At 49.3% G+C, this 25,176-nt stretch overlaps 1 protein-coding gene across 2 annotated transcripts in view; it reads right to left on the bottom strand.

The window, feature by feature from the left end:
* Bcar3 (BCAR3 adaptor protein, NSP family member) overlaps positions 1-25,176 on the bottom strand; it is a 122,362-nt gene that overhangs the window by 4,500 nt on the left and 92,686 nt on the right. For both annotated transcript variants that reach the window (XM_052730759.1, XM_052730760.1), the window contains 8 exons: positions 22,013-22,141; positions 18,266-18,711; positions 15,328-15,431; positions 13,490-14,139; positions 7,802-7,917; positions 4,326-4,497; positions 2,839-2,950; positions 2,377-2,589 (listed from right to left, as the gene is read on the bottom strand). In XM_052730759.1, the coding sequence (XP_052586719.1) occupies positions 2,377-2,589; positions 2,839-2,950; positions 4,326-4,497; positions 7,802-7,917; positions 13,490-14,139; positions 15,328-15,431; positions 18,266-18,711; positions 22,013-22,141 (1,942 nt within the window). The remainder of the gene's footprint in view (positions 1-2,376; positions 2,590-2,838; positions 2,951-4,325; positions 4,498-7,801; positions 7,918-13,489; positions 14,140-15,327; positions 15,432-18,265; positions 18,712-22,012; positions 22,142-25,176) is intronic.

Raw genomic sequence — 25,176 nt, 5'->3', positions numbered from 1 at the left:
CCAAAGTACTTGGCATCCTACTACACAGATACTTGTTCAACCATGTTCACTGTGCTCTATTCACAATAGCTAGGAAATGGAAACAACCTAAACGTCCTTCAGCTGATGAGTGGGTAATGAAAATGAGATATATATATATACACACACATACACACACACACACACACACACACACACACACACACACACACACACACAATGATTCTGCGGAACACTATCCAGCTGTAAAGAAAGTGAAATAATGAATTTTGCAGGTAACTAGGAAATACTATTCTGACAGGAGTAATCAAGACCAGGAAAGACAAGTGCTTCATGAAAAGACCATGGTGAGTTTTGGGGGGCTCTAGAGCGCGGGATAGTAGGACACAGGTGCTATGAAGGGGAAAGGGAGTCTCCCACCCCGTTCCCAGTTAAAGGACACTAAGAATGATTGAAAAAGCTATAGAGAAACATAGTTTATGTTTACTTATGTTAATGTGTGTGTATAATTTAAATGAAGGTGTGCCACCAGGGGTGATAATGCTCCCTCCAAGAGCCATAGTCCGTCTAACAGAAGCCCCAGTGTCATAGGAAACCCTTCTTTTAGTCTTTGGTCAGGGGGTTCAATCGACTCCCAGAACTTGAAGGGAAGACGCTGTTGCTGAAGATACCACCTACTTTAGACACAGGACCTTGAGGAATCGAGCTGGGACTGACCTGGAAGCTGCCTCCCTGAGGATGGGCTCTCGTAGTGTCTGAAGGTGCTATGCAGGGTGCTGCCAGGGGAGAGATGCCATCAACAGTCCTACTCAGCTATAAAGCCTGTGGGCCACAACTGTGACTATTGCAGCAAGGTATCTCCAAGGGTTCAGAAGTGGCACTTAGAGGTAACCAACAGCATCTAAGTGGATTGAAGGCCCTATCAGTAGGAGGGAATTCAGGCCTGGTACTGTTAACCTAGCCAAGTAGCTATGGCTGATGAGGTCAGGGGAGAACCTACTACTACCACTTTCCTAAACCAGTATAATTCCCAACTGCATTCTAATATCAACTCTTCCACCCACAGGTAGGTGTAGCTCTCGCCCTCATCAAAACAATTGCTTTCTGCAGCAGATGGCGACCCTCAACAGAAATCTCCAAGTGGTAAAAATACAGAGAAGTTTACTGTGGGCTGCCCATCTCCAAGCTGATAACCTACAACCCAGTTTCTAAGCCTAAGGCTCAGGGAACATCAAAGAAGAGGATATGGAAAGAGTGTATTAGCCAGAGGACCAGATATATGCTACGAGGTGCTGTCTTCTACATATGATAGGAGTGGCAGCCATGAAATCTCAAAAATAGGTCATCGAAACTAGACCTGTACAATGGCAACAGCAGCTGACATCCCATAGTGGATGGGGGAAATTTTACAAGGCCCCACCCCTAGATGAAGTGCTGTGAATGGCCGCTGAGAGAAGAAGAATCAGTCCCCTCAAGGATCAAGCTCCCTGTTAGGTTATCCAGTCCCCTAAACACATGCACATATAAACAACATGAAGTGGACTCAGCAGATTGTATTTGTAGATAGATATTTGTGTGTGTGTGTGTGTGTGTGTGTGTGTGTGTGTGTAACAATAATTAAAGTGGTCTACATAGGGAGACAGGTGAAGGTGAGTAAAGAGTATGTGTATGGTAGAAATTACATAAACACAGTACTCATTAAAAAAATGAAAGTTTAAAAAAACAACTGGGCATGGTCAACTGAGAGATGGCTGAGTGGTTCAGAATGTGCACTGCTGTAGAGGACCTGAGTTCGGCTCTGAGTCCTGTGTCAGGTGGCCTACAACTGCCTGTAACTAGCTCAACAGGATGATGCCTCTGGCCTCCCCGTGCACCTTCACTCATGCTATATACATACCTACAGACAGACACATATAATAAAGACACTGTTTTGTTAAAGGCAGGCATAGTATGTACCTCTAATCCCCATCGTGGGGAGATAGAGATAGAAGGATCCCTGGGACGTCGTTGGCCAACCAGCCTAGCCTCCATAGTTAATTAAGTTCCAGGCCAGTGAGAAACGCTGACTCAAAAAAGGGGTGTATAGTGCCTGAAGAAAGACATCTGAGGTTGACCTCTAGCTTCCACACAGGTGCGTGTGCATGTACACACACACACACACACACACACACACACACACACACACAGCAACCCATTTCTTTGTATTTGTGTGTTCTTAGACATTATTGAAATGGGAGGTAATGAGCAATGACATAGGAAATGGAATGTCTACACCTTAATCTCTTCTCATTGGTCACTTTCTAACAGGGTATTCATGCCCTTTTTCCTTTTTTTTTTTTTTTTTTTTTTTCCTTCATTCTAATCCTCACAGAGAGGATTCCAGAAACAAGTTCCTACCTGCCAGGATCCTCTCAGCATTCATCCTGTAGCTCTCCGAAGCCTCGGCCATGAACCTGGCTGTTGCCAAGTGGTTCAGCATAATTTCACAGCTCTCGTCATTTTTTTCCCACATGTCAGTTCCTTCAAAAGTGACAGCCTGGCGTTCCATTAAGGTCACAAGAGGCATCAGCAGTGGGACTGATACACTGCTTGGTGAGACACTTGTGGACTCTGAGGAAGGAGGAGGAAAGTTCCATATCATGTTTTGTTGGCAGTTAATAGAACAACTGGTAGTCTGTGTTTCATGTAGCAACTGCAGATCTGTACATGCAACGCCACTGGGTGGTTATAAACCTGGAGGAGCCAGCATCAGCCTTGCCGATGACACGGTCTTACCTGTGCCCCGTGAAAAGCTCTGACAACAGATCAGGGACTACTCAGGGAGCAGCCCCAGCACTCACTCTGCCCTCCTGGGCTCACCTTTGCCTTCATGCAGGACTTTGCTGAAGGGCTTCAGCTGCTTTTCGTAGAGGATGGCTGTTTGAGTGTAATGGTGCCGCAGAGCGGTCCAGGTCTTTTCTAACCTTGTGATCTGGAAGAAGGAAAAGTTATTATTTCAGAAAGCTGCTCTTTAAAAATTACCTTTCTGCTTAAGTTTTGGAATAGGTGAGAGATGTGCATGACAATGTCAGAAGCAATTGTGAGTTGAGAGGAAAATGTAGCCCCCCTACCCTATTCTGCACAGTTCTGATGGCCCATCCCACAACTCTTAAATGCTTGCCTAGACATACTTTGAAAAAATAAAAGCCTAAAAGTAACTATCACATTTATAGTTATTTTGTGTGTGAGAATGGGTTCTCTCCTACCACATGATTCCAAGAAATTTCTGGTAAGGGTACTTAATTTATTCAGCATCTTGCTTTTAAGGTTGTCGCTCTTTTTAATGAAGAAAATTATGTGCCAAGAACACTCTGACTTCCAGGACATGTGACTGCAGCTGTGTCCCTAAGTGGCAAGGACGAATGTTTATGAGCACGTGGCAGGATTTCAGAGATAATCGGTGTCTAGCAAACAGCCCAGATAAAGACCCAGCAGTGTTGATGCTGCTGGTCTGACCTGGCTTGCAGGACTTGACTACTCCAAGTTCTCTAAGCACTCACACAGGGGAAGACAGAAGACCTCGCTTCCCTCTAGGAAGCCCATTCTATTTGATATTCTTCTGAAAACGTCCAACATCCGTCAATGCAGACAAAGAAGCCGGACCTGAGACATTCTCTGGGGAGTTACATGGCAAGTGAGAGCTAGCCATGTGTCTTAAGTAATTTGAGGGAGATAGTTTGAAACAATCAGCCTAGGTCAGTGGTTCTCAACCTTCCTAATGCTTCGACCCTTAATACAGTTCTTCAGGTTGTGGTGACCCCCAGCCAGAAAATTTATTTGCATTGCTACTTCATAACTGCACTGTAATGTAAATATTTGATATAGAGGCTATCTGATATGTGACCCCTGCAGAAGGGGTCACGACCCACAAGTTGAGAACTGCTGGTGTAGGGACTCTCTGATATAAGTTCCTTAAATGCTTTGGTTTCCCCAAGGCATTACTCAAACTGGCCACACTCCTGATTACCCAAATGGATGCAGCCTCTGCCATGCCCTGCACTCCAGCATGGGGTCTTGTCCTAACTGGTTCTTCAGGAATATCGCTTGTTAGTGGGGCTAGTTCTTGTTATTACATATCAAAGATGAGATGTGGACTGTCAGCAGTTACCAAAGTTTTTATGAACAGAGCCAAAATACCGAGGACAATACTCTTGGCTGCCTCTAACCAAGGCAGCTTTCACTAAAGTTCAATTTATCTTTAGAGATTGGCTGGAGCAGTCAGACATACATGGGATAAGTGAACAGAACTCTCTGCACAGTGTTGAATGCACACTCGTGTGGGAGGCTGCACAAAGCCAGCATCTCACCTGAGGCATCTCCAGGGCTTTCATGATGGCTGAGAAAGAATAGAGGTCTCCCATGGCATCTTTCAGTTCCACAGCCACCTGGATGATCTTATTGAGGGTCCCTGCTCGGTTCTCCAAGGTGCCCGTGCAGCCCAGAATGTCCACGGCGATGCCAATGGCCATGGTGTTGTGCCTAAGTGGGAGGAGACCAGGAGTCAGGCTCAGGTCAACAAGATGAGGAGAGCACGGCCCTAGTCATCCAGAAGAGGGTTATTTGTGTACCGCTGGCTGGGGGCCAGTCTGGAAAGCTGATCTCAGTACAGCCCATCCCACACCAGGCAGAGAATGCAGTGTGGACTCAGAAAGTAAGATGCTCTTGGATATAACCAGGTTCAACCCTGCACATGGGAGCATGAAGAGGACCTCAGAAGTGCATGTGGCTACATGGCTCCCTCTCCTACTATGAGAGGCTTAAGGAGATACCAGGTCACCCAACAAACAGGATGCTATCCCAAGACTGGGACCACCACCACTTAGTGAGGAATGGAAAAAAAAAAAATGGAAACAAAAGAAAGACTATATTTGATCCAGAAAGATGTCATGGGTATTAGAACAAGAGGAGGAGAGGAGACGAGAAGGGTGTTTTACAGTCCCAGTACAGACACCACAGAGTGACTGGAGAGGTGGACAAAGACTGAAGGCCAGGCAGGAATTTGCCACGGTCAGACCCTAATAAAACAGAGCATCCACAAGCCCAGGCTCCCTTTTCTCACCCTAAACTACATGGGTCAAACTAAGAGACTTAGGGCAGGAAACAGGGTGACTTTTCTGTATGTGACAATGGGACCCTATGAACAGGGTCAGTCAGCGTCAGGAAGCTCGGACAGTGAACTCTTTCTTTCCCTCTGTAAATCTAAACCCAGGAATTTACTGCACTGGGTCAAAATAGTCTTAATTTTCTAGGCTACTGTGCAGTTGCTGGAGGTAAACGTGTAGCTGTGATTCCTAAGGTACCACGTGTCTTTGAAACTCCAGGGTCACACTGTTCTGAGAGCTCATGGCTGGGGCTGTTGCTCCTCGCTGCGTTCCTTCTGTGCCTAGGCCCTTGGTCTCTCACGCTTCTTGAGTTCAGCCTTCCCAGTTCCCCTAATGCCTGTTAACTAAGTCATGAGCTCTGCTGTCTCCAAGTGTCTTTACGTGTGTGTTGGGGGGGGGGGGGGGGGGGCTCGGTCTGTAGCATTCATGTTAGTGGCCAGCAGCTATAGGTATTCACATGTTACCAGAAGGCTGTGGTGTGTGTGTGTGTGTGTGTATGACTCAGTCTGTGGTTTACATGTCAATGGCCAGCAGCTAGAAGTACTCACGTGTTAAAAGAAGGATGCCCCAGGAGTGAGGTAGTAAATCGGAAGTCAAGGGTAGTTTTGTATTTGATTCAAGAGCAAGAAAATGAAGTCATTGGGCAGTCCAAGATCCCTTCAGCCTTGGCCCTTATCTAGTTAACACACTGTAACTAGATATCAAAGTATCCCCCTGGCTCTGTGGGTAGATCCCACAGTCAGAGATGGATAGGAGACAAATTAGGGTGCAAGATTCTAGACAGCAAAAGGAAAGGGATGCTGACGAGCGCTGAAGTCCGAAAGCAGGCAAGAGTGTGGCACTATGGCTGCAGATTGGGGCTTAGGCTCAGAGCTCGGGCGCCAGCACACCTCTCGGCCAGAAAGACTGCACTGTATCCACTAGGTATGAGGAAGTGAAAATGACGGCTCTGCCCAGACAACTCAGGGGAAGTGAGATGTGCTGCTGGGCATGAGGAGAAAGAGGAGGTTGGAATGGAGAAGTCTTGTCAGGAAAAGCAGGCAGTTCAGAAGTGGGACACGTAATTCCCCCAGAGCCTTACACCCCGAGTCTGCCTGAACAAAGTTGGCAGTGGGCACTTTCCAGACATCTCTCCTGCTCCTCATGCCCAATCCCCACCCCCACCCCAGTGAGGCCAAAGGTATCCTCCACGCCTCTGCCTCACTCCCTCAAAGCTGTCTGTTGTGGAGACTGTGTCTCCATATACAGCCCAGGCTGGCCTGGACTCACTGTATATACGACAGACGGGTCTCAAAATTGTGATCCTCCTGCCTCTGCTTCCCCAGTGCTGGGATTACAGACATGTAATCCCATGCTCGTCTTTGTAAAGTTATGTGAAATAAAGCCTTTGCTTCCTAGAGGCCAACAGCTGCTAGCACATGTGGATATTTATACTCAAATACTAAAAATTTAAAAGTTTTCGTCTCTCAGCTGCACCTGCCACCCATGTACAGTGGCGGAAACAGTCAGTGGTTTGCTCACATTCCCTGCCCTACAGGTCAGGGCTGTACCTGAGAATATCATGGAAGCCATGAAATTAGTCAGGGCTACTGGGAAATAGTTTGCACAATAGTGAGTGAGTGAGTGAGTGTGTGTGTGTGTATACAAGCGCATGCACAAAAGGCCAGCTTTTGTGGTAATATGCAAATCTAGTCTTGTGCTTTTTGTCTTAAAAGCATGTCTCATCTCTAAGCATTCCATGTTCAAGAGCATGGTTTTGTTTATTTGCTTGTTTCAGAAAGGGCTTTATTATGTAGCCTGGGCTGGCCTTGATCCTCCTGCTTCAGCCTCCCAAGTACTGAGATTATAGGCATGTGTGTGTTTTGATGGACACCTGGTGTGATGGTCAGGACTGTCAAGTTGAGAGAATCTAAAATCAGTTGGTAGATGGGCCTCTGGGGGATTTTCTTAGCTGAGGTAGAAAGACATGCCACGTGGGTGGTAGTGTCCCCAGTTGGGATCCTGTACTGTATAAATGGAGAAGGGCACTGAGCAGCAGCTGACAGTCAATGTTCTGTGCTTCCTGACTGTGGACACAGTGTGACCAGATCTTTCAAGTTCCTGCTCCCCACCATGCGGGACTGTGAATTTAAATCAATGCTTTTTTAGGATGCATTTGCCAAGGTAATTTAGTACAGCAACAAGAAAGGAAACTAAGCACGCAGGGGTTGTAGTGGTTTTGAAAAACGGCAGCATGGTTTCAGAGCCCTGGGATCCATAGTTCTCCTTCTGTCCACCCCTTAAAGAAAGGTCAGAATCCGTTCTCCTCGGTCTCCCAATCCTGCCTGATTCATCGAGAGGTCTTAAACTTCAGAGACAAAGTGAGATGCTTGTGAGAGGTAGAGCACAGCAGGAAAGGAAGGTGTAGGTTCCAGCTGCAGCTAGGCCATAGCTTCAAAGGCACTCTCCAGCCCCCACTCAAGAATGGGGCCAGGAAGGTGTGATGTCCCTACTCACTGCACTGTCTGCTCGCTCATCTCCAGGTATTCTACAGCTCAGGCTGGAGAAGAGCCAGCCGTGTGGACCCTGGAGTGACATGACTCCAGGACAGGCTGATTCTGATGCTCTCTCCCTCTGCATCCTGCTGCACAGATGTCTGCACAGAGCTCAAAGTGTGGGAAATGCAGAGACTGCATGCTCACCTTTCTATAATGTCCAGGCGCAGCTGGCGTCCATGAGGCAAGGTAATGAGTTCCAGTCCTGAGCTCACACCCATGCTCCTCTTCATGTCTTCCGAGACTTCTAGTATCCTAGCAACCTGTCAGGAGCCAAGTAGAAATTCACTGGATCAGGAAGTGGGTTGGCCGCTGTGTTAATTTAGCATGAGGAAAGAAATACAGTCCATGCAAAACTTGTGGCTGCAGAGAGAATGCGCTTGTATTTCTTTGAGTGACAGCATAATCTTAATATACATAATAAAATATAAAACTGGGTGAGGGGCTGGGAAAATAGCTTGGTCCATAAACTGCTTGCCATACAAGCCTGAGGACCTGAGTGTGATCACTAGCACCCATGTAAAACGCCAAACATGGTGGTGTGGGCCTAATCTTCAGCACTGAGGAGGAAGAGACAGGTGGATCCCTGGGGCTCACCAGCCAGCCTGCCTACCTAATTTGCAAGCCCCAGGTCCATGTAAGAGACTGTCTCTCAAACAAGGTGGATAGCACCTCAGGACACCTGAGCTTGTCCTCCGACCTCCACACTCTGACATGTGCATATGTACCCTCGTATGTACTACCTCACACATGAACACACACACACACACACACACACACACACACACACACACACACACATACACTGCTTCCTTGCTTAGTGGGTAAAAGACTGAGGGAACTCCTAAATGGTCTCTACAACCTGCAGATCTGGCATGCATTCATGCCCAGCCAAGGAATTAATCATTTGTTCGAGCTTTGGCCTGACACAGGCTGGATCCTGGAGAGACATTTTGCTGCCAACAGCAAAGCTACATGCGTGTGGAGCCTACCAGTCTCTTCCGTGGAAAAGCAGAGTGCCGTCCAAGCTCCCCTCTGCTCTGGGCTTTGCCATTCATGTTCTCACTTAACAGCCATGGCTGGCTGCTGTTGCCCCTAATTACGCCTCTCCTGGGTGCAGTAAGTGCACCTTACGGCTGGAAACCATTACAGACATATGTGCTGATTTGAAACCAACACACCCACGTCTCCTCCAGAGAGGTTTTCCTGAAAGAAAATCTGTCTGAGCCAGCTCTCATCCCAACCCAATCCTTTTCTTTTTCATTCATTGATTCAATTTGTCCTTTGAGTCTCTTACAGTGTGCTCTTTTTACCACCTCGTTTCTAATGTGTCTAATCGCAGTTTAATGGAATTGGACATTAGACCTGACCATTTCTAGTTGGTACACATCGTGCTGAAGAAGACAGTGGACTCAGCATGTCTCTAAACTGGGGCCATGTAGCTCACCGACACACTGCAGTGGGACCCTGGGGGTCAGTGGGTCTAACCAAGTCTGGACATGTCGCTGCCACACGATGGTTCCTGTGTTTCGTCTGGTGGGCTGTCCTCTGCCATAATCACTCCAGGAATGCAAGCAGTGCAAAGATCTTTATAATATGCCCCACACACACGCACACACACACACACACACACACACACACACACACATGTCTGCATGTTCAGCAATGTGAAACCTGGCCTTAAGCTTCTGCAGCCGAGCAAGGCAACTATCGTCAGCCCTGGGGGATCAGCTTGAGGACTCGGCTGTCTAGTGGTGATGCCCAGGACAGTTTTCAGGCTTCATTCTTGGCTCACCACTACAGTTTCAATTCGCCTTCCTCAAGGGCTTTGCCAAGGATTCAAATGACTATTTGAAAATACAAGCTGTGAATCATTGGCCATGTGGAAAGGGCCAACTCTGTCCAGATCTCAGGAAAGAGAGTTCCACCTTGACCACCGCAAGGCATACCATATGATGGCCTTTCATGAGTTTAGACCATCATCCTGCCAGAGATTCTAAGCCCTGTACTTTTGGGGTGCACTGTAACCCACACCTTCTACACAATAAGACTGAAGGGCTCACCACTGACAGTTTTCTTTTGGAAGCACTAGTCAGCATTCTGGGAACTCCATTCTGAGAGCAAGAAGCCTCCATTCTGACTTAAGTGTAAGTCAGCCATCATCAGATCCCTTTCCTGGACATGCTAGAGGACTAAGGGATGTGGAGCCCACACTTGGGGCCTAAGTCCTCTGGGGACTATAGAGGAGGGAGGAGGCAGTGTTTACTGTGGGCTGCCCCTATCTTGGCAGGGCAGGGTGGCATAAATGCCCTCCTTCTACCCTCTAAGTCTCACTTGCCATCACTCTGTGAAGCCTCTGGACCCATTCCTCCACACTCCACTTCAAGGCCACTGCAGTGTGCAGGAGCCCTGGTGAGTCCCTGGCCTAGCCCTCTTCTCAGTTACCAAGAGGCCTAAAATGCAATCAGATCGCCAGGCCCAGTCACTGGCTCTGCTGGCTCTGCTGTCCACAGAACAGAGGACTCAGACCTACACCCACAGACTCATGGGTTTGTTTCCCTAACTTGATGGTAAAAGTGCTGTAACAGCAAGATCCTGTATGAGCCCAGAAGAAGAAACTTACAAAGACAATCAGGCCCTTCCCAACCCACCCCAGCCTCCTCCTCTTTAATCCAGAAATGAATCCTGTTTAGACCCACCTCTCCCCCCATGGCTTTTGACAGAAATCCTGGCACACGTGCCTCCTAGCCAGCTGCCAGACACTTTCTGCATTCACCTTGCCAACTCTTCAGCCTTGTCGACTCATCTCAGCTGCCCTAATCTCTAGCTGCAAGCTCTTGCCTAAGAAGTCCACCCCTCCTGCACCGAGTATTTCCCAGCCCTCCTGTAGACCAGGTTCTTGTATCACTGTCTCTCTTAACCCATTCCCACCAGACAGAAGTCCAGGGTAGAGGTGGCAGCAGTTGCTGAGTCGAGGCTGAATATAAAACACCAACACCTAGTGCTTGCTCTGGCCAGGCAAGGTGCCTGGGCTTCACTTATATTATCTCAGGCTTCACTGACCACGTGGGTAGTGGTACTCCATCCCACAAATGGAGAGAGAATGAGGGCCATGCAGCTAATGGGCAGTGGTGGGGTTTGGACTCATCCCTAAGGGCCAAGTTTTTGACTACTGGATTTCACTTCAACACTGAAGGACAGGAGGTGAAGAGTGGCTGTGTTCCACCAGGGTGGGTGAGGAACAAGCAGTGCCCATCGGTGGGTGGGAGGGGCCATGAGTTGGGGGTGCCGGACACTGATGGGCTCCAGCTTCCAGTGTACTCAGAACCACCCACTGTCCTGATGCCCGTAATAAGCAGCTGTGCCTGAACTACGTTGCTGGGGTGGGAAAGGGCACATGGGACCCAGATGCTGCTCCATGCCTGCTTTTGGCTCCTGGGTGGCCCCATCTCATCGCTGCTTACATTTGGGGTGGGAAACAATTTTCCTGTTGGAAACACTGGCTGTGCCTGGTAGTTCTGGGAAAAAAAGCTAGGAACGGGTGGTGGAGGGAAATATGCGGAGGGCTGAACACAGCCTTGCCTGGGAGGCTAGGGTGAGCGGTCTAGGCTGGTTTCTCCTTGCTTGCTGGGGACTCCCAGGAAGCTGATCTTCCAGAAGACAGACGTGGGAGGAGGCCCATCAGGAGGACAAAACGCACAGGGTGGGAAAGGGAGGCCTGCATGCTCGTCAGGTGACGTCAGACCTGGGCTCTCCTTTCAAGCTGGTCAAAAGCAGTGGGAAGGCTCCAGACCTGTGAAGAGGGAGCGGGCATCTCCCCTTTTCCTCCTCCTAGATAGTCAAGCCCTCCTAGACGCCCAAGGGCTCACTGCTCCCAGGAAAGGAGCTATTCTGTAATTACAGACCCCTGTGTGTACAAAGAGCTTCCTCCTAGGGGTTGGGGGTGGGCAGGCAGGCTCACACTAGGTGTGAATCTCTCTGACCTCTGGCCTCCGGGCATGGTGCTGAACACTCCGACCCAGGGCCTAGCATGACTGACTTGCTGGGACGGAAATTCTCAATCCTCTTGCCACAAGACAGTAAGGCAAGGATTTAATATGGCAAATTATCTGCCCACCTGTGTGTTCTGTCCGAGGATGCCCAGCCAACCGAGTCAACAAGTCCTGTTCTTTCACAGCAGTCCTGTTTCTCGGCATTCCCCTCCTTTGTCTACCAGCATGGACGACCCCCTCAACCATGGACGCTGACTTACACAAGTCAACTAGTTACCCTTCCAGCCCTGGATTCAAGAAAAGGGCTTTTTCTACCCAGAATAGCCAGCAGGTATTTAGTGGTTCTTCGGGTTATTTTGCGAGTCCTTTATCAGCTCCAGAACTCCCTGGGGGATTGCTAGGAGATTAGATTTCCAGCTAAGATTCCTGACACGAGAAGGAAAATCCAGCTCTTGAACCAATCCAAACCTTTGAAACTCATGGCCTCTGAGCTGAATGAAATGGGACTTCAGATTTCACTGAGGCCTTACCTGTCATTCAAATGCCCAATGGTTAACCACTGTATACTGAGAAGGTGAGTTAAGCCCGAGATGCCCGTTGTCTAAGATCTACTAAGAGCTTATGAACACAGGTCACTGCCCTATAAAAAAAAATGAAGATGAAATGTGTAGATGTGGAATGAGAGTCACAGGCTTGAAATTGTATCTGTGTATGATAAACAAGTATTATTTACAAATCTGATGGGCTGGTATTCCACATACCAAGTGCTGTCAGTGGTGATCATTAGGAAACTGAACTTTGTAGTTTTTAATTTTTTATTTTATTTTATGTGTATGGATGTTTTGCCTGTATGTGTGTCCGTACAATACTTGTGTGGCTGGTGCCCACAGACACCAGAAGAGGGAGTAAGACCTCCTGGACCTGGAGTTACATAGGGTTATGAGTGACCTGTGGGTGCTGGGGATCAAATTAGGGTCTTCTGATCCATCTCTCCAGCCTCTCTCTCTGTGTCTCTGTCTCTGTCTCTGTGTGTGTGTGTGTGTGTGTGTGTGTGTGTGTGTGTGTGTGTGTGTGTGTGTGTGTGTGATGACTTGTGTATAGGTCAGAGGTCACCTTGTAGGAGTCAGTACTGTCTCTCACCCATGTGGATTCTGGGGACTATTCAGGTCTTGTCTTGGCAGTCAGCACATAGACCTGCCGAGCCTTCTCTCAGGCCCAGGAAACTGGATTTTGTATGATTTGATCTTTTCTTCTAATATTCATCTTACAATTTTTCTAACTTAAACAATTCTTGTAAAAAGACAAAAGCAAACAAAAAAAATCCAGTTGAAGATTATCATCCTAGAGATTGTATCAGTAATAAAATAAATATGGCACATAGGTAAGTATAATGCATAATAGCATAAAATAGCCAGGGCCCTGCAACTCCTGAAACCAGGCTTTCAGCTAAACTCCTTCACCCACAGCTGTTCCAGTTCTGACAGGCCTGAGGGGAATTCTTAACTAAGCACCAGATAGGAGGAGGAGGAGGAGGAGGAGGAGGAGGAGGAGGAGGAGGAGGAGGAGGAGGAAGAGGAGGAGGATTCACAGAAGCTCTTGTCACCAGCAGTTGGGTTCAGGGACAGGCCTGCCCTCCCTCTGTCCAAGGTGAAGTTTACCAGTTTCCTGATGGGCAAAGGTTGTCCTGATGGTGGTTCCCACCCTGTAAGTAAATCTCCACACCTGCATTTTCCTCTGGCTTTGCCCTATGACAAAAGTGTCTGCTCGGTAAGGCAGAGTACAGCCAGGCAGACCTCCTTACAAGCCGTATGCTGTGGGAAGGGGTCAGCCACACGACACTAACCTTGCAGTCCACGCTCAGCATGTGCTGGGCGATGACCCTGGCGTCGTTGTTGGTGAACAGTTCTTTTGCATGCTTCAGCATGGCCGTTTCCAGGGGCTTGTTCTCTGGAGGAAGGAGCTTGGACTCGAAGTCATTGGGTCGGAATGACGACACAGTTTCCACGAGGGGTGGCACAAACGTGGTCTTGTCCTCCTGACCCTCATCCGCCTGTGCTGCCAGCGGATCCCAAGGTCTCGCTTGGTCATCCCCATCGAGGATCAAGTAGTTGATACCAGAGTTCCGGGGACCTGATGCCCCATTCGGTTTGGCTGTCAGCAGCTCCTCACGGCAGCCGTGAGCATGGGAGGGGAGCTTGGCTCCCCTGTCACAGCCCACAGAAAAAGGATTCAGTTCACAGTAGTTGGCCTCTGAGTTGAGCCAGGCAGTCGGAGAGGGGGGAACCTTGAGGAAGGGCACCTTGCAGGGCTTTGGGGGTGGCTTGGGGCACAGCTGGCTGTCTGATCCCCTCAGCGCCTCCCCGGCCCTGGCATCCGAAGAAAACCGTCGTACCAGCGCCGGACTCAGAGTGGGCTCGCTGCCAGTCCTGAACACGGGGGAGTTGGGGCAAGGGCTTGTGTCCATACCTGAAGACTGAGGGGGCAGCTTGCAGCCTGTGTGGGAGAAAAGAGGGTCAGAGAAAGCTCAGCTGTCTGGAGGACAGAAAACAAAACAGGAGCGACAGCTCCCAGCTCTCACGCCGTGCCCTTGGGTTCCCTTCTCTGCCACAAAAGAAAGCACAGTGACTTTCTCATACCAGGTCTGGTCTGTGGCAGTCTAGGACACTGTGAGGGCTCCACTGACTCCACCTCACTCTTGGAGTCTCAACCCCAGGGGCTGGGCTGTAACACCAATTTATGGTTACAGCAGGTTGGGACAGTCAGAACAGGAAAACATGTCTTGGGCAGTGAATACCAGAAACAGAAGTCTCCAGCCACAGAGCATGAAGGGCTCTGAGTCACTCTCAAAGTCCGGGTGGATCTCAGCAAGAGATGCAAGGACGGTAGACAGACATGCCAAGATAAGCCGCACAGAAACCGTTTACGAAGGGGAACTAGGGAAAATCACTCTGTGGTCCCATGGAAGGCTACATACAAGAGAAATGAAAAACCGTCCCACTAACGCTGAATGCTTATGACTTTCCCAAGTCCTACACCCCACCACCCTCCCGGTCATGAAAAGAGCAGAGAAGCCGCAAGGTGTCCGTGGACAGCTGCTCTGTTAGCAGCCCTAGGACCAACTGACTGAGCCACTGCTACACAGCGTGGGGGTGGGCGTGGGCGTGGGGGTGGGGAGCACTAAGGAGCAGGCTCTTCTTTCATGATGCCCACCACTTATCAAAAGGGTTGGAAATGGCCGGGCGGTGGTGGCGCACGCCTTTAATCCCAGCACTTGGGAGGCAGAGCCAGGCGGATCTCTGTGAGTTCAAGGCCAGCCTGGGCTACCAAGTGAGTTCCAGGAAAAGGTGCAAAGCTACACAGAGAAACCCTGTCTCGAGAAAAAAAAAAAGGTTGGAAATGTAAAGAACCTGGATGCAAATGCTAGGTGACCCTCTTCCTTAACAGTTCCTCAGTTTCTTCAACTGCAAAATGAGGATAACTGCCCACTCTGAAAGCCGGTTTTGGGACTTAAATGCTTGAATGACAAAGCATTGAGCTTGTCACTACCACACAGCTCTGCTAACCTCCCCTCCGGGCTGCAGGTATGGAGTCTTCAGAGCCGGTGGCTTGTTCAGGCAGGAGAAGCCCGAGGCAACTAGGGCCACACTACCACCCCCCTCCCTGAGACTCCCACACACCTACCTATCGGCAGGTGAGTCTCCGACTGGTGGGCTTTGAGGGCTAAGGCCCTCCTGTCCTGCACATGATCCAGGCAGGCGGGCTGGCTGCCACTCTTCTCTTTGTTCCTGAAGCCAAAGACCAGGCACAAACGTGTCATTAAGTAGTAAAATCTTCTTTAGGCAACGTCACGGAAAGTTAAGGCAAGAAATCTTCCAGAATGAGGACAGCGCATACCCTAACAGTAGAGGAATGGCCACAGAGAAGGAGGAACTGATGGGGTGTGCTGAGTCCCCAGGGCCAAGGCAGCCAAGTCCTAGGAGGCCTCCTCACCCCCTTCCATCCTGTTGAACAGAACAGGGTGAATGGGTCATGATCCTCTGGGATCAGCAAGGAAGAATCTGATGAATGGGAATGTGTACTTTTAAAAAAGCTTGAAGTGATTCTCACTCCCTGGGGAAATGACTTATTTAACTAACATGACTTTTCCACAATGGATCAATGTCAGCTGGAAGGAAGCGCGAGGCTACTCCATGTCAGCACTCCTTCCTCCCTACCCCTAAATAATCTGCAGATCCCACGGGGTGGCTGGCTGTCGTACTTATCTTCCCGGCTGTGCCTGGGGCACCCACAGGTGACCTCCAGCTGCTGGGTTAGAAGCAGAGTGGCCGGCAGGGTCACCAAAGGGCAACTGGGAGGCCCAGGGCACACCCGCACAGGGGCAAGGTAGAGCGGAACTCGAGAATCACTTTCACGGCCACTCCCTCCGTCCTTTCCGATTCACAGCGGGGCTTGTTCTAATTACACTCAGCAGGAGACTGGATTCTCTCGATAGAGGAGGGACCAGCCAGGCTGCAGGGAACTAATCCCCCCACCCCCATCCCCCCACCCCCGCCGAGCATAAACCATGCTCACACAAAACCAGATCTGCCCTACCTTTGGGAAACAAAACAAACTTCCAGCAAACCTCTCAAAGATAAGTAAGTCAAGACAGGGCAAATTCCAAAAGGGAATGGCTTCTGAGAAATGATATTTGAGCCGTGTCCACCATGATCAACGATCAAACGTTCAGATTCCAGGAGCCCAGAGCGGCTGGACGGGTGGCATGCAACCTGCCCGAGAATACACACCTTTTGCCCAGGGCCTGAGGCGGCCAGCCAAGAAGCATGGCCAATATCAGAGCAGGTGGCAGTGGGCCAAAGCTGACGTGGGGAAGCCACTGAAGGGCAGCAGGGCAGGGTGACAAGCCCATTAAGGCCACTGGTCATGCTGAGGTCACCCTCCCTCCACCTGGAGTGTGTGGGCTGCTACAGCCTGTGGGAGGCTATAGCAGAGCCTCTACATTCCAGAAAACAATCAGAACAGCATCTCTGATATCCATCCCTGCCCCCCTGCTTACACCCAAGTCTGACTTTTGCCTCCCCCTGCAGTTAATAACAGCTACCAGGAACGTTAGCACTTACTGAAAGTAAACACTTTCCATTTCTCACGCCATTTAACCCTCGCAAGTCCCATGCTTCCAGATGGAGAAAAGGACTCCCAGAGAAGCTAAGGTCTCTGCCCAGGGTTGCACAGCTAGCCACATGGAGCCAGCATGGGGCCACAGGTTCTGAGTCAGCTGCTGACTAATATGAACCAGGGAACACAGCTGTAATTTATGTTACTCACATAGTCCTGTATTTCATGAGGCGTTTTGCCGTGAAGAAATTATAGTTTATATTTTCCCCTGGCCCAGACAGAAATGCAGAGAGGAGAATGGACACGTTCACTTCTACATGGGAGCTCAGAAGCCAGGAGTGGAGGCAGGGCTGCGGCATGGTATGGAGTCAGGCTACATCTCAGCCTCTTTCCTCCCACGTGCTCTGGCAGTTGGATCTGTGAAGGATTCTCGGCTCTGGAAGCCAGCGCTATACAAATATAGAGCTCTCCTCTCAGCCCTTTCCTGCCCTATTCTCTGAATGTTTCTATTCATTCCCAGGGGCACAGAGCGGGTGGCTGTCATACCTATCTTCCTGGCTGTGCTTAGAGCACCCACAGATGACCTCCAACTGAGTTAGAGGCAGAGTGGCAGGCAGGTCACCAAGTGACAACTGGGAGGCCCAGGGCACACCCGCACAGGGGCAAGTCCTCCACAACTCCAGTCCTTCAAATCCTCTGTTCCCTTCAAGTCAACCCTTTTCCACGCTACCAATCCAAGACCTCAACACTGACCCCTGCTGGATGCTGACACCATCATGTCCACAGTCCCTGCTCAGATGAAATGACCTTTTCCTCCAAGGCATACCTCTCTCCCCCAAAGTCACTGGTGAGTCGCCTAGGTGGTCTTCTCAGTCTCCCTCCCACCTCAAAGACCCCAGAAGCCTAGTTTCGCTCTCTTTCTCTCCCTTCCAGCCTGGGCCCCTCCTGAAACCCTAACTGACTTGCTTGCTTCATTCAGTCTCTCTCTTCAGTGTATGTCTACTGCTACCCAGTTCTGGTTTAGGATTTGTTCACCATACCAAGCTTTTGTAACCCCTTAGCCTGGCACAAAGGCCTCCAGCATTAGCCAGGGTTTTCCCCCTTCCCCATCCTTCCCTTGCATAGGCCCTCTGTCCTAGACTGACCAATCAACCCTCCAGGCTCCTCTGGCCCTTGACTCTTTGCAGTGGTCTCCAAACACCCCCTTGCCTTCAGAGCAACCTCTCCCCTGCTCAGCCCCCGTGCCTCTTGTTGCTAGTTTTGTTTTTGAAATAGGGTTTCATTCTGTAATCTAGGAAGGCCTTGGACTTGGGGCAGTCTCCCCACTTCAGCCTGAGATGGTAGGCATGTATTACGCACCTGGCTCCACCATCTGCTTTTCAAGCTCTTAACTAGGAACTAATAATCATGCACATCTCGTAACAGCTGTCCACTCACAGTGAGTGTAGGAATATCCTCTACTCTCCTTGGCCTAAGCTGGGCCCCCAGCACCCCTCAGACCTACCTGAGGAGGTTTCCCCGCGGCAAGCTGTGTTCCCGAGCCTGGATGCTACCCGTGGTGGTGAGGCTCAGCCTCTTAGCCATATCTGGCCTTCCATCCGCAAAGCTGCCTTCCCGGCCGTAGCCGGGTGAGGTGCCGTAACGCTCCTCCAGACACCAGAGGGGCACTGTCCTGTTGATAGGCTGGAAGATGATGGCACCACTCTGCTGGGAGATGGGCCGCCGGTTGCCCACGTAGCAACGCACCAAACCGGGGATGGAGTCAAAGCTCTCCATCTCGAACTGGTACTGCACACGGCTGTAGGCCTCGCTGAGCCGCAGAACAGTCCGGTTGATCTTAAAGTGCTGAGCGAGGTTCTTCCACTGACAGGTCAGGACAAAGTTTCCTGGACTAGACAGGGAGTCACGAACCAGGAAATCACCATCTCGCTGCACCAGGTTTTCAGATACCTGTGGATGAAATGGTGAATGAGCTGCAGGAAAGGCGAACATGTTCTCTCAAAAGCATAACAGAAGTCAGTGCTGCTGACTCTTCTTTCTGTGTGCGCGCATGTGTGTGCATCCGTGCAGAGACCAGAGGATAACCTTGGGTGCCAGTCCTTAGGCACAATCCATCTTTTCTTGAGACAGGGCCTCCCACTGGCCTGGAACTCTCCAAGCAGATTAGGCTAGCTGGCCAGCAAGCCAGGGATCTGCTTCTGTCTCCCCATTGCATGTGTTACCACATCTGGCTTTCCTTTTTTCGTCTGTCTGTCTCCCTGCCTCCCTCCCCTTGCTCTCTCTTTTTTTATGTGGGTTCTGGGATTTGATCCCTGTCCTTACACGATGACCGCTTCACCAGCTGAGCTATCTCCTAGCACTCCTGTCTTCAGATCTTTATAGTCTGTTAAATGTCACCCAGGAAGTGTTAACTAGCTGGGTATGGCCATGTGCAACTGTAATCCCAGTGCTCAGAAGACTAAAACAGGACTGTCAGTCTGAGGCCAGCCTGGGATACATAATACATCTGAGGTCAGCCCTCTCTCAAAAACAAAACACCCAAACTATTTATTGACCATCCTCTACATGCCCAGCACTACTGCGGGCTCAGGGGACACAGTAGTGACAAAGGGTACTTCTGCAGGGGCTTTCGATGTTTAGTGTAGCCACTCTTCCCTTAGACAGCCACTGGTATGTGTCAGATATTGGGAAGGAAAAGAACACTTTAGAAGGGAGACAGGGTGCTTGGGAGGGTTATCTTTCAAATGAGGGTGGTCAGGAAGATGTCACAAGAACATGACATTAACACGGACTTGAAGGATGTAAAAGGACAGGAAGAAATGAGACTGTGTGCCCTGTGGGTCTGACTTTCCTTCTAACCAATGAAGGGAGAAGGAGCAAGAGGCTGTTTTGGTGCCTAGACATGCTCCTAAGATTCCCGTCTACAAAGCAAGATGAGCCCAGGGATGACATGGTGTGTTCTGGACATGCTAGGAGGCTAGAAAAAAAGTCACTTGAGGTCCCTTCATCTCACAAAGTTATTATAAAGGTAACACATTTGCATATATAAAATATGCAAAACACCAGTGTAATGCCTGTAACACAATGGACACCCCAAATAGGTAACCACTATAATGGTGATGTTTACAGCAAAGGATTATACTGTATCAGTCACTTGGGAGCCTGACCACCTAGGTTTGCATTCTGCCCCAGATGTGTGACTAGACAAATTACATAAGCTTTTTGTGGTTCAGTTACATCATCTATAAGATATAGATAATGTTATTGCTTACAGAGTGGCTGAAAGTTTCAAAGGGATAGAATGCTGGCACACTATTATCATTGCCATGAGGTTTCAGTTACCCAGTCCAGATGATGCATTACCGAGAGTTCATCCTCCTGGCGCACTAAGAAGGACGGCAGTGATGGCAATTTTTTTTCTAGGATATTCTAGCATTCAAGTGATGCTATACTTCCGCTAGCTCAGAATAGTGTGCTACCATGGTTACTTTAAAATTGCATCTTTGCCTTAAAAATACATTTTCACACAGAAATTCCATTTCCCAGAATCGAGCCAGTAGAAAGAATTATAGGTCTGAACATGGCAGTTATCTTACAGGATGTTGGTCAGACTGCGAGAAACACTCTAAGTACCCAATAAATTGTGATGCATGTGTGTGATGGACACATACTCAGTGTGCGCTGGTGCAGGAGGATAGTTTACAGCCAGAGCAAATTCCCAGGGCACATCATTAAGTGAAGAAAGTGGGCCAGAGAAAGCATAAGATCTCCTACTTGAGGAGGTCTGGAGAGATATACACAAAATGTTCATAATGACTGTCTCCAGAGGAGACAACTCGGGATAAGAGCTGAATTTTCTTTTCTTTATCTGTATTTTCCACAATCATTTTTAAAAATTTTTATTTATTTTTTATTTTATGTGCATTGGTGTTTGGCCATGAGTGTCAGATCCCCTGGAACTAGAGTCACAGACAGTTGTGAGCTGCCACATGGGTGCTGACAATTGAACCCAGGTCCTCTGGAAGAGCAATCAGTGCTCTTAACCGCTAAGCCATCTCTCTACAGCTCCCTCTACAATGAATTTTAAGATTATGCATACACACACACACACACACACACACACACACACACACACACATATCAAGATTGGAATAAGAATTATTTGATAGTGTTAAGAAATTTGGGGCTGAGGCAGGCAGTGGTGGCACACACCTTTAATCCTAGCACTTGGTAGGCAGAAGCAGGTGGATCTCTGTGAGTTCAAGGCCAAACCTGGTCTACAGAGCGAGTTCTGGGACAGCCAGGGCTACACAGAAAAACCCTGTCTCAAACAAACAAACAAAAACCCCATAACTAACTACATAAATAAATAAATAAATAAATAAATTTGGGGCTGGCTTAGCAGGTAAAGGCACTTGCTGCCAAGCTGATGACTTGAGTTCAAATCTCTGGAATTCACATGATGGAAAGACAGAAAGGATTCCCACGAGTTGTCTCCTGATCTCCACGTGTGCTGTGGCACACTCCACACACACAATAAATAAATGAATGTAATAATTTTCAAAAAATGAGATCAGTTACACCAAAGATGATCTTTATAACATGCCACCATTTCTCCTTAGACTTGTTCATCCATTTCCTTTTCTGTCCTTGGGTAACGACCGGCCAGACTATGCTTATAATAAAAACCCATGGGTGGCTGTACACCTCAACTCTGCAGACTTAAGTCTATTTTTAAATTCTTATAGTATTAAATAAAAACATTATGGATGACAACCACATGAAAGATAAGCTCTGGGCCCTGGGATAATCCCCCTTCCTGCCCACCCTTGGGTCACAGGACCCAGCAGAGAAGAGAGAGAGAGACTGGACACTTGCTAGGCCAGTTGGAGCAGAGGTGGCTTTGTCAGTCTGTGCCACCTGCCTGGTCATCTGAGGTAAGTCACTGCCTTCAAAAAAGGGTCAAGTGGTAGGGAGCTCTAGCCACTGGCTAAGAGCATAATTATCTGAACCCTAGCCATCCGCCTACTTCCGGCAGCTGGTACTGCCACTGCAGCCTCCTGCCCACACGTATGTAGACTCCAGGAGCGCTGGCCTTTCCTCTGTACCTGGAAATGTATTTGGAGTCCCGCCTTTGGCTCTTCCCAAGGTCTAAGTTAAGTCGCGTTATAGTACTAGAGTTCTGTGATCTTTGAGCTGGACCCCACAGCCCCGCCAGTATGACATTGCCTCAGGAGAGCAGAACACATACCTGTCGGGGGATCCGGCCGTGGTACCAGGCGTGGCTCCGCAGGTCCTCACTGCTCAGCAGCAGCTCCTCCTCCAGTTCCTTCTTCAGCCGCTCGGGGGTCCTGTCCATGATGTGCCTCTCCTTGGAGAACTGCAACACAGAGTGGACAGTGACTTCACCTTCCCCGGGCCATGCCAGCCAGAGATGACCGCCGCCTCGCTGGTCCTCTGCTGTGCCGAGCAGAGCGGCGTCGACCCAAAGCCGCATTCAGGAAGGGAACTGGAGATGGATTACAATGAGCCGCGACCTTTCGCTTCCCCAGCTGCAGGTACAGAATGAAGTCTTCACCTGCGTGGAGTTCTGGCAGGGAAATAGACTCACAAAGCAGTGAGCTGATCGAGAGGTGTAAGGGACAGAGGAACGCAGCTAGGCTGCTCTCTTCCTGTGGGAGCTTCCTCCTCCTCTTTTTTTTTTTTTTGGTTTTTCGAGACAGGGTTTCTCTGTGTAGTTTTGCGCCTTTCCTGGGACTCACTTGGTAGCCCAGGCTGGCCTCGAACTCACAGAGATCCGCCTGGCTCTGCCTCCCGAGTGCTGGGATTAAAGGCGTGCGCCACCACCGCCCGGCCTTTTATAACGGCCCGAATGAACGTGGAGCTGGGAAGGACAGCAGTTCCCCAGTGGCCTCTGACCTGGGCCTCAGGGCCAGTGTCGCCCAAAGCACAGTCCTTGAGACTGGTAGCAAAGGCTCTGATTGTCTTCTTTTTTTTTTTATTTGTTGCTGTAGGCAAACTCCAGTTCAAAAATTAAGTTAGTTTATAAAAGACGTTTAAGCAGATGGAGCCGTTTTATGACCCTTAAATCTAATAAGAGATGTCTAAGTTACACATGACTGTTAAAATAATTTTTGAAGATTTCTTTTTAAAAAGATCTTATTTGTTTTCATTGTATTTGTCTGGGTGTTTTGCCCGCATTTTTGTCTGTGTACCACATGTATACAATGACTGGAGGCCAGAAGAGGGAGTCAGATCCTCTGAAACTGGAGTTCCAGATGGTTCTGAGCCACCATGCGGTGCTGGGGACTCTTAACCACTGAGCCATCTCTCCACGAGTTATAGATAACTCTCTTGCTATGGTATGTGTATATGAATGCTGGAGTTTGCATGTGGACGGATGCACACATATGTGTCTGTCGGTTCCTGTGGTTGACATTGGGCATCTTCCTTGATTGAGCTCCACCTTATATATTGAGGCAGGGTGAACCCAGAGTTCAGAATTTTGGCTAGTCTGGCTAGCCAGTTGGCTCTAGGATTTCCCAGTCTCCACCTTCCCTACTGGTCACCATACCCAACCTGTTTTTGTGGAGTTCTGAAGATTCACACTCTGGTCCTCACGCCTACATGGCAAGAGCTTTACCCACTATGCCATCTGTCTCCCTGGTCCCCACCCCCTTTTTTTGAGACAGGGTCTTGCTATCTCTATAGCCTTGGCTAGGCTTGAATTAATAATCCTCCTGCCTCAGCCTCTCAAATGCTGGGATTACAGGTATATGCCACTATACCCAGTGTGCTGGCTAGTCTTTTTTTTTTTTTAAATCAGCTTGACACAAGCTATAGTCACCTGAGAGAAGGGAACTGCAATTGAAAATAAGCATCTCCATAAGACTGGGCTATAGGCAAGCCTGCAGGGCATTTCCTTAATTAGAGACTGAGGTGAGAAGGCTATTGTGGGTGCTGCCATCCCTGGGCCGGTGGTCCTGGGTTCTACAAGAAAGCAGACTGAGCAAGCCATGATGAGCAAGCCAGTAAGCAGCACCCCTCCACAGCCTTGCATCAGCTCCTGCCTCCAGGCTCCTACCCTGTTTAAATTCCTGCCTTGACTTCCCTCAGTGAGGGACTGTCACCTGGACGTGTAAGCTGAAATAAACCCTTTCCTCCTCAAGTTACTTTAGTCATGGTGTTTCACCACAGCAACAGAAACCTTAGCTAAGACACCCAGCTTGAATACATTTTGTTGTTGTTGTTAAATGAAAAACTGGTCCTTTGCCCCAAATAGCTTGAGAGCATTGTACAGCAATGACAGCAGAGTTTCTAGGCGGTGACACTGGTCACAGATTGGATTTAGAATCACTCCCGCTTATGCACGTACACTAAATCTGACCCCTCCTGGGTTTGGGGACCACTCCCTAAATGTTACATAGACAGGGAAAGGCCAGGTCCCTGGGCTTCCCTAAGTCCCCCAGCTTTCTCTCTAGATGCCTCAAAGAACCACAGAATTACTCCTCACACACTGCTTAACAACAAAAGATCTCCCCAAACATTCCCCCACCAAGCAAAGCAAAATCAGCTTTAGGGTTAACTGTGTGTGCAGCCCTTCACGGTGCTGGCTAGCAAGGTTCAGGTGGATGTCAGGGTGGGCCTCCACATTCCCTCCGCTTCCCACCCTCCTCCTCTCTCGTGGCCGTGGGACAGGCATTCAAAGGTGGTTCTGTTCATTCGGTTCGTGTGAGACAGGGTCTCACACTGTCGCCCAGACTGGCCTCCACATCACAGCAATGCTTTCGATTCTGCCTGCAGAGTGCTGGGATTAGAGGTGTGAGCCACTATGCCTCGTGAGGGACATTTGAGGAATGGAATTTATATCAAAGATGAACAGGCTGGCTGTCTATGGCGCTTGTGGGCCGCACACAGCAGTGTTTGGCACGGGCAGCGCTTGGCATCAATTATGCAAAGCTACATCTGAAGACTCGTGTATAGATGGCAAGTTGTCAGCTGATGGCTGTCTATTATCTGTCTTCCCTCCTGCTAGATGACTCTAAGTCTCATGGGGAAGGAACTCACTCTGTCAACCTTTTCCCCACAGCAGGGCCTCAGGCAGGCAGGGCCTGAACACCTCAAGAACTCAGTAATGCCGCAGGAACAGACATCCCAGAATGAGGCTTCTGAGGCTTCTCTTGGCTGTGGGGATTTCTCTCTTCTCCCAAATCATCTGCAGTTTTATTTTACCTGTGCATGCCGCCATTCAACACAAAGATGACTGCCTTTTATAGGACAGGGTTTCTCTGTGTAGCTTTGCGCCTGTCCTGGAACTCGCTGTGTAACCCAGGCTGGCCTTGAACTCACAGAGATCCAGCTGGCTCTGCCTCCCGAGTGCCGGGATTAAAGGTGTGTGCTACCACCGCCCCGCCC

Source organism: Peromyscus californicus, unplaced genomic scaffold, assembly GCF_007827085.1.
Source record: "Peromyscus californicus insignis strain IS unplaced genomic scaffold, ASM782708v3 Scaffold_9__1_contigs__length_137607984, whole genome shotgun sequence".
Lineage (NCBI taxonomy): Eukaryota > Metazoa > Chordata > Mammalia > Rodentia > Cricetidae > Peromyscus > Peromyscus californicus.
The sequence above is the reverse complement of the archived record's forward strand: the minus strand, read 5'-3'. Positions and strand labels throughout refer to the sequence as shown.